Consider the following 13,652-nt stretch of genomic DNA (forward strand, 5'->3'; position numbering starts at 1 on the left):
GGGAGAGTGCGTGCAAATGAGAGCACAAGACCGGGGGAGGGAGAAGCAGACTGCTCGCTGAGCAGGGAGCCCGATGTGGGGCTCGATACCAGGATGCCGGGATCATGATCTGAGCTGAAGGTAGACGCTTAACCAACTGAGCCACCCAGGAGCCCCTAAAATTAAAATCTTTAAAAAAAACAAACAAAAAAAACAACCAACACTGAAAAGCCACTCGATCAGAAGATTGGATGAGACATGGCTGACAGGAGTGAAAGCCTCTGGGGAGGGCAGGCTGTCTCGCACACTAAAATCACCAACACACAACGTGGGACACAGCGGCCCCTCTGTTCTAGAAACTGCAGACACGCTCACACACAAAGGACGACCGAGGCCCACGGGCAGCCACTACTCAGAATGGCTTCCATCAGATGGCTGGCGACCTAAATGTATGCCCACAGATCTGGTCTGGTGAAGACGCGCTCCGGGACAGCTTACGAAGGCATACTATGCGACCCTGACACAGGGAGCGAAGAATCCAGACACTCTTCACACTCCGATAAGGGGTAACTTCCGAGATGCTTTTGTTGGGTGAAAGCAGCTGGTGCAGACAGGCGTACATCACCCCCGGACTCATGTCACCGGCAGAGGGAAGGGTCTGCGCAAGAGACATCTCTGGGTAGGGGCTCTGTGAGAACCGGCCACAGTCACCGCCTCAGAGTGACTGGAAGAGTCAAGGAACCAGCCTTCTTTGTACTGCCCACCCTTCCAACAGTGCTGTGCGTGCTATTCCTATGAAGGGCTGGAGAGTAAACAGTCCTGGTTTTAGTGAGACACATGGTCCCTACCTCAACGTCCCCACTCTGCCTTGTACCACGAAAGCCACCATAGACAGTAAACAAATAGGCGTTGCTGTCTGTCAGTACAGCTTGGTTTAGGAAAACAGGCAGCCAATGAAGTTGGCCCCTGGCCCTAGTCGGCCAACCCCTGCTCCAGAACCTTCTCAATTCCAAAGCACAACAGCAGGTAACCTATTTAAAAAGCAAACAATTCGGATTTAAAGCCAGCTCAGACTCAGAAGCCAGATCACCAGGTTTATACCCCAGGCTCTGCCTGGGCCACACATCCCTATCCCCTGGGTGGCCTTCCGTCCACGGGACCCAGTTCACAGGGCACAGAGCTGGGCGTGTCACTGCCAAACTGCTGCCACCAATCCATGCTTGTTTGCCAAGGGCCTGGCTAGTCCCTGCGGAGTCCTGGTTGGGGCCCTTGAGACGGGCCGTCTAATTGGGGGGTGGGGGCGCACACAGGCCACCTTAGACATGCCCAGACATGCCCAAAGAGCCAAGGGGCAATTATTTCCAACAGGGCGGGGGGGGGGGCGCGGCGGGAGGCTCACCATCACTGGGCCAGGCTGTGACGGCTAAGTGGGAAGCCAAGAGCACCACCGGCGACCCCACCCACTGGCCAGGGAGCTCCCGCCCCAGAAACAAGGAAGGCCGGTGAGCACCATCATGGGAGGCCAAGAGTCTGGGGTCCCTCCCAGGGCTCCCACTTCTAGATGACACCACCACGGGGACAGCGTTCGGATTTTCTGCTGTGCCATCGGCCCCGGGACGCAGCATACCCTATACGGTAGGAGGGAGGTGGGGGGTCCCCCCCCAACAGGTCTCCATCGTCCACTGCCAATGGCAGCTCCGCCCTTTCATCTGTTCAGGGCTGAGCTGTGGGCAGCATCCATGACTCTCGGAACCCCCTGACCCGCAGCATCAACTCCCAGTTGGCTCCAATTTTAAAACATACTAGCGAGGTCCCTCTCCCACCGCCCCTGCCCTCTGATCAGTACACAGACCCCTCGCGGGCCCCTGGCTCCCCCGAGCTCACCGTCTGCCACGTGAGGGATGCTGTCCCCACCCCTAGTGGCCTTGATTTCACGGCTGCCACCCAGGCCACCTCCTCGTGTTCCCACGTGCCAAGAACATCCTGTCTTGGGGCCTTTGCACGCAACATCCCCCCTTTCACAACATTCCTCCCCCAGCTACTTAGATGGCCCTGATGGCTCTGAGGTCTGCTCAAACGCCGCTGGAACAACAGACTCTCCTGATCGCTTTTATAAAACTGCGAGCCCTCCACAGCCCCTGCACTCCCGGTACTGCCCGTATCTCCCTGCCTGTTTGATTTTTCCTAAAAGTTTTACCTCCTAAGAATCAACACAATTTCCCAGTGTCTTTGGCTTGTCACGAACACCAAACCAACCCCAAAGCACCACTGCTGTGTCACACAGGCTGCCACAAAGCCATGGGGGCCCCGCCAGGTAGCGCGTGGGCCAGGACGAGGTACCCACCCAGGCCTCAGAGCCCCCCCCAGGGACTACAGGGAGGGAACCCCCTGCTCCCAGGTCCTCTGGGAGGACTGGGAACCAGCCTCCAGTTCAATCCAAGACAGTAACAGAGAAGCCCAGCATGGCCACCTCTACCCCGGCTGCCAGGCCACCGTGCAAACCGCGACCGGCAGAGAGCACTTCATGTCCTGAGCGGACGTTCATGATACTGGGGGGGAGGGGAGATGAAACAGCAGTTAGGACACAGCCACCATATCGCAGGATGACACATGCATAGAAAAGACGGTGGAAAGAACAAGCCCAAACCTCCAACAGAGACCTGATCCTATTTTGTACAATGCACACGCACTTTTACAGAAGTTTAAATAAGAAGCAAAGAAACAGGGATCTCCAGTCAGTCAGAGAGGCCTGGCCTCCCTCCCACTAGTCTGCAGCCTCCTGCACGCTGTGGCCTCCCAGAAGGATCAAGGCCCGTCCTCCAGGCCAATGCCCCCAGACCCACACAGCGTCTGACTCCGGCCCCAACTCTCCAAACGGAGAAGTCAAAGTCTGAGAGGTGGTGTGGGCAGTGCAGGTGGCGGTAGGGGAGGAGATGGGCGCAGGGGGCCCTGCCAACAGCAGGGAGCAAGCAGGCATGCGCCCTGGGTCAGGGGCTCTGGGCTCACACCCCAACTCCTCCACTCACAGAAGCAAGAACTTGGGTGCCCACACCCAGCTGGCGGGCTCTTGACTTGCTACTCATGAGGTCATGGGGACGCAAGAGGGTCACGCGCTGAAGGAGAGCCGGAGAATGCCAGCTCATGGTCCTTCTCACGGCAGCCCACAGGCTGCTTCTCAGCTCCTGGACCGGGCACCTCCAGCCCCGTTCCACTCTGTGGCTGCAGGGAGGGACGGACCGGCCCCAGGCGCACGTGTTAAAGAACACCTACAAACGAATAAGGCGCGTCAGGGCTGGAGGCAAGGCCGTGGAGGGGAAGAGGGCAGTGACGACAGGGGAGGGAAGGCAAGCAGGAAAGGAAAATGAGCTTCAGGTTACGCGACCGGGGAAGGAAGGGCCATGTGGTGTTTGAGAAAGTGTGACAGACGGAAGGTACAGCACATGCAAAGGCCCTGGGGCAACACTGGGCCTGGTGTTTTGGAGGAATAGCGAGGCAAACGGAAGGGAGAGCAGGGAAGAAACCAAGCAGAAAAGTCAGCGGGTCATGGGAGTGTTTTGAACAGAGGAAGAACATAACCAGCCTGCTATTTAAAAGCTTCCTCTGGCTGCCAGGGGAGACTGGCAATGTGGAGGGAAGAAACCCGGGAGGCAGTTAGGCAGGTGGGCTGTGGGGATGTCCCGCCGGCCCAGTAGGTTGGGCCACCTGCCCCTGGGGCTGGGAGGCCGGACCTGGGATGCCACATGACCACATGACCAGGCTCCCAGGGCACCAGATGGACCTGAGGACCCAGGGAGGGAGGACGCACCTGTGTATGAGCCCCGCCTGGCCCCTGGACGGCACAGAGGCCGCTCTGCCTCCGTGTACCTCAGGGGCTAACTCCCACCTCAGAGAGGACCCCAGGAAACGAGACCCAGGCAAGCTCACCAGATCTTCGATGACCCCAAAGCCCTCAGGACAGTCCAGGCAGGCCCCACGCTCCCCGCGGCCCACCCATCTTGTGTTCTCCGGCCTCTGGCTCCCTCTCTTCTCCCACGCCACACCACACTCCAGTCACGACGACTTCGTTCCAGAGCCCTCGCTCACTGCCAGGCCTGGGCCTGGAACATACTCTCTTGCCCTTCCTCTCTGTCAGGCTTATGGCAACTCACCCCTCAGGTCCAGAACGTGGCCTCCTCCAGGAAGCCTCCTGACTGCCACCTCCCCACGAATGCGTGACCAGGAGCTCCCAGCCCTGACTGCCCCCTAGGAAGCCTGCACTCCCCAATCAGAGCAGTCCTCTCCCCGCACCATTTTTTTGCCTCTAGTGCAGCTTCCCTGCAAAACACGCCAGGCCAGGGACCCCACACCCGCCTTGCTGCTTGGGCGAAAGGAGCCAAAGGCCTGAGAAGCCAGATGAGGGGCACACGTGTGCCCTGTGTAACAGGGCGGGCACTGGACCAGCAGACTTCGGGCCACGGAGACAACCAGCAGACCCTTGGGAGTTGTCAGACGCGAGGTGGCTCCTTCACAGCCCGAGACGCCTGCCACAGGGCGCCAGCGAGCCTCCCAGCGCAGCCCTGTGGCAGGTCGTGTTTCCTTCCTTCCGCCCGCAAGTCTATGACGGCCTCTCCTTTCCCCCACGCACCCTGACGGAGCTCTGGGCCTCCTCGGTCACTGGCCGCTCACATGCTGGGGGGCTGTCAGATGCCCAGTGAGCCCCCAGCTGCAGCGGCAGGCCCAGGAGGTGTTCCCTGGTCCCCCTTGGAGTCTGCTGTGGTGGGGAAGCACGCGTCCCTCTCCCGGCTGGGATGGGTAAGACAGCCAGGCTCTCTAAGAGAACGCCTGAGGTCCCAGAACCTTCATGTGCTTCAAAAATGGGTACCTCCCCAGTGGGGTGCAGGGCACTGATAACTCAGGGAGGGCTCGAGTCAGGAAGATGGCTTAGCCTGCGGCCCCAGGGCCCCCTCCTCACAATGCTGTGTGACCTCGCGCCAGTTTCCCAACCTTTCTAGGTGCCAGCCCCGCTGGAGCAGCTCCTCGTCTCCTAAGGTCCTTCCAGCTCCATTATTCTCCTCCCCTCCCCCAACCCAAACATTCCACTCCCTGTGATTTATGTCTCCTCTGCACCCGGCGCGGTCTCCATCCCGAAGCTGGAGCTGGCCGGCAGCTCTTCCGGGGAAGCAGACCAGAGTGTTTGGACCTCATTCTGGTCAGCAGGTCACGGTCAGGATCGAGGGGGAAGGGGAAGCTGGCTGCGCTCGAGCCCCGTGAAGTGGCTCTTGGGCAATGCCAGTGCTGCAGAAGTCACCACAAGGAGGCCCCCAGGTTGAGGAATGGGTGGACAAAACTGCTGGTCCTGGAACAGAGGGGACCAGACTGCTTCAGGGCCAGATCTGTGCTCGACGAGGACTCTCCCTAGGAACCTGGCAGACGCCGGGGGGTCCCTGAGGATGGGAGTCCCAGGGCAGGGGTACATCTTAGGATAGGGGCTGGGGAGTGGGTGGGAGCCGGGGCAGGGCGGGGTCGGCCTCTTTGTTCTGAGCCGCCAGCAGTGTAATCCTGGTGTAGACAGGGGAGCAGACTCTCCCGGAGATCAGGTGACTGGGGTCCCTGGGGGGCTCAGGGCAAAGTGATGCATTGTGGGGCGGGAGTGGGAGCAGGCCATGCAGGAAGGAAGTCTGTGGTCCAGGCAGTGGAGGGAGGCTGCTGGCCCTTGAGTTCAAAGTCACCTCTGCCCCCCACCCAGTGCCGAGCCTGACTTACTGCTTCCCGGTGAAAACCCAGCCTCCCTATTAGGAACATCAGCCTTGAGTCCTTAGGAACCTGAACCGTCAGCCAAACCTTCAGAGCCAGCCAGCCCCAAGGCCCCCAGAGCCTGCTGGAGAACCCCTGGGGGTAGAGGGAGAATGGGTTCCAACATACACAGAGGAAGTCGGGAGGAGCAGAGCCAGGGCGGTGTGGTGGGGGGGGGGGCTGTCCTGGAGAAAATGAGGAAAGGGCCCTGGGTCTCCAATGCTCCCATGTCAACCCCACGACAGGTGCTGCTAGGCCAACTACTCCCCACCCGGGGGCTGGTGACAAACACTGCCAGAGGGAAGGCAGGAGAGGACAGAGCCTCGGACTGAAATGGGGCCTTGGGACTCCAGGGCCTGGACCACCAGCAACTCTTTCCTCCACCTCCTGCAGCCTCACCAGAACCATAACCCCCTCGCCCAACCTCATGAAGCTCAAGGGCTACAGGAAGGAGGAAAAGAGGCAGCTGAATCTGGCCCCCTCCCCGCCCCTGCGAGGGCTGGACAGAGTGGGCTGGCTGGCACGGGGCTGGCGTGGAACTCTCTGAACACAGAGGGGCCCCTTGGCTGAGCACGACAGGATGCTGGCTCAGCAGGGTGGGAGGGAGTGACCTGCACAGCAGGGGGCATGGCGGGAAAGGGCATGGCAGGGCTGTGACCTCTGCCACGGCACGCAGAGACCAACTCACAACAGGGACCAGAGGCTGGTGTGCAGCAGGGGCCCAGTGAAGATGTGGGGGTTGAAAGGGAGATGTGGATGAGAGCCTGCAGGGAGACAGCCCAACCCACAGTGCCAACACATGCTCAGGGCATCTCTAGGCCCTAAACAAGGAATGCCAGAGTGAACCTTCACAAGGGCGGGGAGGGGGGGCTCTGCTTGCTCCCTGCTGTGTGCCCAGGGTGGGCTTCCACAGGCACCCACCCGGCAAGCCCTCAAGAGGAAGATGGAAGAGATGAGAATGACGACGAGAGGGGCCTCCAGGACCGCACGCACACCCAGTCAAATCCGAGAGCACCAAGCAGCCCGACGCACTAGACTCGCTACCTGGAGCCCTGGAGGCACAGGCAGCTGTGGCTGGAGAGAGCATGTGAGGCCCCGAGACCAGGCTAACACCCACCCCGCCCCAACATCATGGCTGCTGTTGAGGGGCCAGGGGCCTGTCCACACGCGGCACTCCATCAACCTGGGGACCAGAGAAATGAGCAAAGAAGAACCACAGGGCCCTGCCTGGCACTGTCTCCTTCAGTCCTGGCAGTGTCCCACCTCTTGGGAGCACAGCTAGCCATCCCCTAACCAGCTGGCCCGTGGTGATCAGCCTGAACCCTCTGGCCAAGGCTGTTCCCCAGGCTGCATACCAGGAAACAAGCCTCTTGTAGGGGGAAGGAAGGCAGAAAGGTCAGATCTGACTTCCAGCCCTTTTGCCACAGGGAGTTAGAGCACGGAAGCCAGCATCCCCAGTGGCCCCCAGTAATGCCTGCCTCCTGATGGTCCAGGCTGGTACAGTCCCGGGCCACAATGTACAGAGCTGGTCTGTGTGACCGATGGAACATGGAGCACAACATTAGGGCACTTCCAAGCTGAGGTCATAGAAACTATGTGGCTTCTAGCTGCTCCTACACTCATGCATGTGCACACGCTCACCCTCCCACCCCCATCACTGGTTCCAGAGAAAGCAAACCAACATTCCACACTGTGAGGATGCTTCAACGGTCTATGGAGCCCGCGTGTCAAGAACCGGGGTCTCCAGCCAACAGCCAGCAAGAAACCGAAACTTGCCAGCAACCATGTGAGTGGGCGGCCCCCAGCCCTAGTCAGGCCTTCAGATGAGACAGCTCCCAGCAAACAGCCCGGCAGAGACCCCGCCAGTGCCCGAGTCAGGACCACTCAGCTAAGCCACTCCCACGTTCTGGTCCTCACAAGCTAAGTGCCTCATGCTAAGTTGCTGAGATTCAGGCTTATTCGTGAGACAACCCTACAGGTCACTAATATAAAGATCCAGAGGTGGCTCCTGTGCTTCCTGGGAGGGAAAGCCCCCCATGACCCCTCGGCCCTCGCTGCTTCCCGGAAGACACTCTGGGTCGGTGAGGTGGCTGGCCACAGGCACTGGGAGAATGCAGAAGGTGGGACCCCCCCCCCCAAAGGGCGGTGGCAGACTCACCCAGCTCTGTGGGCTTCAGCAGCTCGTCCAGCATGTTAAAGAAGGGCAGCTTCACCAGACGCACTTCTGGCTTGAGGGTCTTGGCGGGCAAGCGTCCAAGTCCATTCAAGTACTTCCCGTAGAGCACGGGGTAGTCAATGTTGGGGCCCGAGAGGGGAGTCCTGGGCACTGTGCCAGCCCGGTCGTAGGTTGAGTGCATGGTCAGGGGGTCCAGCGGCCGGTGGGCCTGGGGGACAGGCTCTGAGCTCTTCTTGGCGTAGCGTGTCTCGTACAGCTCCTTGATCTTCTTGAACAGCTCGGGGCTACAGTCAAACTGGACCAGCTGGAGGGCCCGGGTGACAAGTTCGTGCTTAAGTCCACTCTTACTCCGGCCAACAAAACCCAGAAGCATCTGAAGATCGGAGACTCGGAAACTCATCACCATGTTCTGGGGAAGAGCAACAAGAGATACACATGCTCAGAGGAGACATGGCCGGATCCAGGGACGGCCGACGGGGCAAGGGGCTTCCTGCAGCCACCTGCGCCCTAAACGGGGGGACAGCGAAGTGAGAACCCATCAGCTGGCCTGGCCCTGCCCCCAGGCCCCCTTCACTCTAGCTGGCAGGAGCAGGAGCCCAGGAGGAGGCAGCGGCTTTGGCACCAGGCCCACTGGCCCAGGCTCAGTCCCACTTCCATGCCTTTGCTCAGGCTGCCCGCTCACCCTTCCCTGTGATGCCCCCTCCAGCTCAGCCCTGCTCCCCTCCTCCTCTTCAAACCTTCCTCAGCATTGCCAACGCAGCAAAAGCTTCTGACCGCCCCCCCAACACACACCACTGCCTTCTATTTTAGGTTCTCTTTTCCCATCTTCAAGCCTGAAAGCATCCCCAGGGCAGGAACTGGGAATCTTGCTTTACCCGTAAACAGCCTCAACCACTCCCTAGCCAAGAACACTAATGGCCTCTCTGACCCTCAGTCTCTTCGTCAGTATGACAGGATCCACTTCGTTGGGATGTGGGAAGGACCAGATGAGGTAACATACGGAAAGCAGAGTAAATCAACGCTGGCCACAAACATGTTTTCCCTTCGGTCTGGAGGATGGTAGCCACGACTTAATACTAATCACCTGCCAGGAACCACACTACACATGCAATCATATACTTAACTGAGTCTTAAAACAACCCTGCCAGGCTAGGGGGAGCTCCACGTTATAGCCAAGATTCAAACCTAGGCCCGACTCTAGAGCCAGGGCTAATCTCTCTCTACTGCACTACAGGCATCCACATGGAGCTGAGCACAGGCGAGCATCAAACGTCTGCTGATCATTCCAGCAGGCCCTCTCCACCTCGACACTGTGGACATCGGGGCTGGATTGTTCTTTGGGGTGGGGCTGTCGTGGGTACTGTGGGGTACTCAGCAGCATCCCTGGCCTCCACCCACTTGATGCCAGGAGCCCCCCCAAAACCCAGCGGTGACAATCACAAAGGTCTCCCAGACCCTGTCAAGTGTCCCCTGGGAACAGGATCAGCCCATCGAGAACCGTGGGTCTGAGGGGAAGGCTTTGGGAATCCAGCAGCCCCAGAGGCTGTGAAGTGAGCTGTGGCGAAGTGATGAAAGGGCTGGCAGGGTCTGGCACTTATTACCTGGCAGGGTCCCTCCAACTCAATCAAACCAAACGTGAGAGCTCAGCTGATGCCAATGTTTTCTTTGGGGCGGCCTGACCATGGCCTGCCCTCTGCGAGACTCTGGGACACCCAGGGGAGTGACGCTGCCCCCTATGCTACATAAGCAAAGTGTCCTTGAAGGACGGATGGGCCAGCAGGGTTTCAAGGCCACCCACACCAAGCCCCAAAGCTGGCCTGCGATGAATGAAATGCGGTGAGAAAAAGAAACTTCCAGGGAAAAATAGGTACAAGTGACGAGGGTGTATACGGGAAGCTGGTGGGCACGGGGCAGGACAGCACCCAAGGAAACCAATAAAGCCCTTAAATTCAACTTGAGAGTCTGACAGTCGGAGGTGGGTGGGAACCCTGCCAGGGTGTTTACATAGCGGTCTCAGTGCCAGAAGGCTCTGGTGTTTCCCGTTTCCTGGCTGTTGAAGGGTGAGGCGCGGAGTCTGATGGCAGCACCGGGACTCGAACCCTGGGTTCCCAGACGACCCTGGGCCCTCCGTCAGCCTCTCTGCACTTTGGGCATCTCATCTAGCCATGGAAGATGGGAACCTTCTAAGATCACTCCCGCCGTATACCAGGCTCCCGCTGACAGCGCAGGGGCTGTCGAGGCACAAAACGACAGATACAAATGCATGTGGCTGCCCTGTCCTGCCTACAAAATTTCAAGAGGGAGCCTTTTCCTGCTCCCACACTATAGATGTAGAGTGTCCACCACATGCCAAGCACAAGGGCTCTTCCTGACCACAAATCGCACATGGGTCCACGCCCACTAGGCAGGTGAGAAAACCGAGGCCCCATGAAAGCGGCGGCTGGTCCAAAGCCTGCCCACGTGTGAGTGGCAGGGTCCACTGAAGTCCCAAGGGCACTTTCCCCACTCCCACCCAGCTGTCTGGGGGCCTGGGGACCCTCATATCCCCGCACAACCCCTGCCTCGGGACTGAAGCATTGTGCTGGTCCTCAGAGAGCCCGGAACCTAAGTGAAAACCAAGACTTCACCTTCCTTGGCCTGACTTCCTACCTTGAGCAGAGAAAATAGGCTTGCACACAAGATGTTTCTTCTGGAAGAGGCCCAAGGCCTTGGAGGGGAGAGGCGATGTGATGTGGAAGCTGACTGCCCTCCATGGAGCTCACGGCAGGTGGGCTCGGGGTGCCGAGTCTGACCACAACACATCTTCTAACATCACCCCGCCCCTGGGAGTACCCTGCCCCTGCCGAGGCCCAGCCCTTTCACCAGGTTGGACATCCGGAGCTGCCGCACGAGCATCCTGGGGCACATCCCTCAGGCTGCCATATGTTCACGACTCAGATTTCTCAGCAGCTGCCACCACCATGGAGCCTGCCCTTGACACTGGGAGGGGGGACAGCGTGAGAGGGGCACAAACATTCAGGAAGAAGCCCCAAGCGCTTTGCAAATCACTTCCTGCCATGGCTTCATCCTACACTGCCTGTCCCTCAGATCTGTGTTTATGAACAGCACCAGGCCCCGACGGCTTCCATAGTCTCAACTCTGGGCTTGTTTCGAGCTGCGTGGAAAAACATCAGCCTGGACAGAGCTGCTAGGCTTAACTGAACTGGTCTCGGGTATAGGTTCCTCTGAACGTGGGGGAAAGTTAAGGTCCTTATCTCCAAGAAACGGGAGACCTGTGCAAAATGCTACCATCCCAAGCGGTTCCCAGACTGCGTCTTCCCCCAAGCCCTCTCAGGGGCCTCGGGTGAAGAGTCTGATTTCCAAGTTTACCAACAAGCCCCCCCCTTGTTCTCCCCACGGACCAGCCAGTTTTGTACCCCAAAAGACGAAATCTCCAGCTCCTAATACAAAAGGCTAGGTAAGCACCTAAAAGAAGAGAACACATCAATGACACGTACGGCACTCCACGGTGACAGCCAGAGACTAAAGAAGAAAGGCTCCCGAGGCTCAGAGCAAGCTGTGCCACAGAACGGAGGCTCACGTTCTAGAGAACTTGAAGAAAGGGTCAACTTGATTTAATTGGGGTGGGGGGCCCCAGCCACCGGAGGGTCAAGTAGAGTTCATCAGATCATATTTCAAGGCCCTGGATGGTATAAAAGAATTTAGTCCCTACCCTCTGGCGGGGGTGGGGGCGGGGGCCGGGGCCCAGAGTCACAAAGTCACAGCCCCAAGGGACCACTGAATTTCAGGGCTCGGGGGACCTCCAGCACACCAGCTACAAACTTGGGCTTGCAGAGTTCAGACTTCTGCACCTCCAGGGCAAGTCCCAATTTCTCAAAACCCTAGAGAAGGGCAGAGTGTGTAGTACAGGCATTGAAGGGGACGCTCCATGGGGAAGGGAGCTCCATTTCAGATCTGCTTGGAAAGGGAAGGGAAGGGAGATGGAAGGAGAGAGAGGAACAGGAGAAAGAAAACATTTACAGGTCAGGACTCTGGGGAGGGGAGACCAGTGGGAGGGAGGGGGCAGAGCTTCTGTCCAGCGAAGGTCCAGTCCCCCCACCTCTCGGCCACCAAAGACCTTGAGTAAACTTCTCAGGGAGGAAGGGAACAACCCCAGCGTAGTTCTAGTTCGGGGCAAGGGCTCTGGAGCCTCACCGTTGGGGAGGTACCTGGAAGAAGGTACATCCGGAACAGGGATGGCATCTATGGGATGTGGAAACTGAGCCCCAAAATGGAGTATGAGGGAGAAGCACTGAGAGCAGTAAAGAAAGAGGCCAGGGACTCTCCACGGATCAACACAAGAAACCAGCAAAAACAAAAAAGGAGAGGGAGCCTCAGAAGCCAGAGTTGGGGTGCATAAAGGGATCTAAAGTAGGGTTTGGGGAGCTGTGTGGAGGGAGTACGATCTTAGTAGACTCACTAGGAAATATAGGGGAAACAGCCAGTGTGGGGTCTGATCTTGCTAGTGTGAAGTTTAGAGACCCCAGGGGCAGAGTCCAAAACCTCACAGATGCTGTCCCGAAGGTAAAAAGGGGGACGAAGGCAGAGCCCAGGACCCAAGACTGAGGAGAGAGTTAGGAAGGCTTTGAACAGAGGACAGGGGTCAGGACTCCATCCCAGGCGGAAGAGCAAACTCGAGTGACACGGTGCCCACTCTGAGGGCGAGAGAGATGGTTGTCAGGAGGGGGGCGGGGCTCTGGGATCAAAGCGGGAGCTGAACTAGGGGTCCAAACTCCAGCCCGGGTACGAACCCCAAGAGAACACTGTGTTTGGGGGTGCTTCAGGACCCTGGCTCATCATCCCGGATGGTGGAATCGGTGGCAGAAGGGTCAAGGGACCCTTCAGAGCAGGGAGTTGCCAACCCCTGCTGGCCTGCTGGGTGGGAACCTGAGACCCAGATGCCAGCCCTTGGTGCCACAGGGGGCGGAGAGGCGAAGACACTCCCCCAAGCCAAAGAGCAGGACCCCAGCTCTGAGAGAGAAGGAGACGAACAGTCCAGTCCGTCATGCTGTCCGGGGCAACTGCCTCTAGCTGGGAGGCGCGGCCCTGTCCCGGTGCTTAGGGAGACTGGACCCTAACCACTCGGGCTGTGGGGGGGCGACCCCGCCTCAAGCCCGGGAACCAACCCCCAGCGCAAAGGCTGGGGTAAGGTTTGGGGGGCCCCGCCCCCGGCCTCCCCGCCCCCCGCCCGCACCCGGCGCGCCAGGGCCAGGGGCGGGCGAGGGAGCCAAGCAGCGAACCGCGAGCGGGCCGCGCCGCGGGGCCCTAAGCGGAAGGCGCAGACCTCCGCCCGCCGCCCGGCCCCCGCCCTCTCTCCCGCCCGCCCGGGCCGGCGCCGCCGCCGCTCACTCACTTTGGCCTCCACCAGCTCCGCCGCCATCTTGGCCACCAGCGTCCCCCGCGCCGGGAGCCCCCAGCCGTCGCGTCACGTGACCGCCCGCCACTCGCGGGCGGGGCCGCCGTGGCGGCCAATTAGCACCCGCGTGCCCTCCCACCGCCCCCCCCGGCGCGCGCTGCTGCGCAGTGCGCAGGCGCGTGCGACGGCCGCTCGGGCCTCGGGCCAATCAGGGCTGCCCGACACCGCCCCCCCCTTCGCCCGCGGCGGCCACGCCCACCCCTGGCGGCGTCTGGCTGCTTAAAGGGATACTGGCCCGGCACAGGTGGGGGCGAGTGCTGGGTCCTGTGT

General features: G+C 59.7%; 1 protein-coding gene across 2 annotated transcripts in view; it reads right to left on the reverse strand.

Annotated features, from left to right (window-relative positions):
• PIAS4 (protein inhibitor of activated STAT 4) overlaps positions 1–13,447 on the reverse strand; it is a 24,574-nt gene extending 11,127 nt beyond the window's left edge. For both annotated transcript variants that reach the window (XM_040629584.1, XM_040629583.1), the window contains exons 1-2: positions 13,320–13,447; positions 7,910–8,336 (exon numbers count right to left, since the gene is read on the reverse strand). In XM_040629584.1, coding sequence (XP_040485518.1) covers positions 7,910–8,336; positions 13,320–13,346 — 454 coding nt within the window. In that variant the 5' untranslated portion in view covers positions 13,347–13,447. The remainder of the gene's footprint in view (positions 1–7,909; positions 8,337–13,319) is intronic.
• Between the last annotated feature and the right edge of the window lie 205 nt (positions 13,448–13,652).

This window comes from Ursus maritimus, unplaced genomic scaffold (assembly GCF_017311325.1).
Source record: "Ursus maritimus isolate PB19 unplaced genomic scaffold, ASM1731132v1 scaffold_14, whole genome shotgun sequence".
Lineage (NCBI taxonomy): Eukaryota > Metazoa > Chordata > Mammalia > Carnivora > Ursidae > Ursus > Ursus maritimus.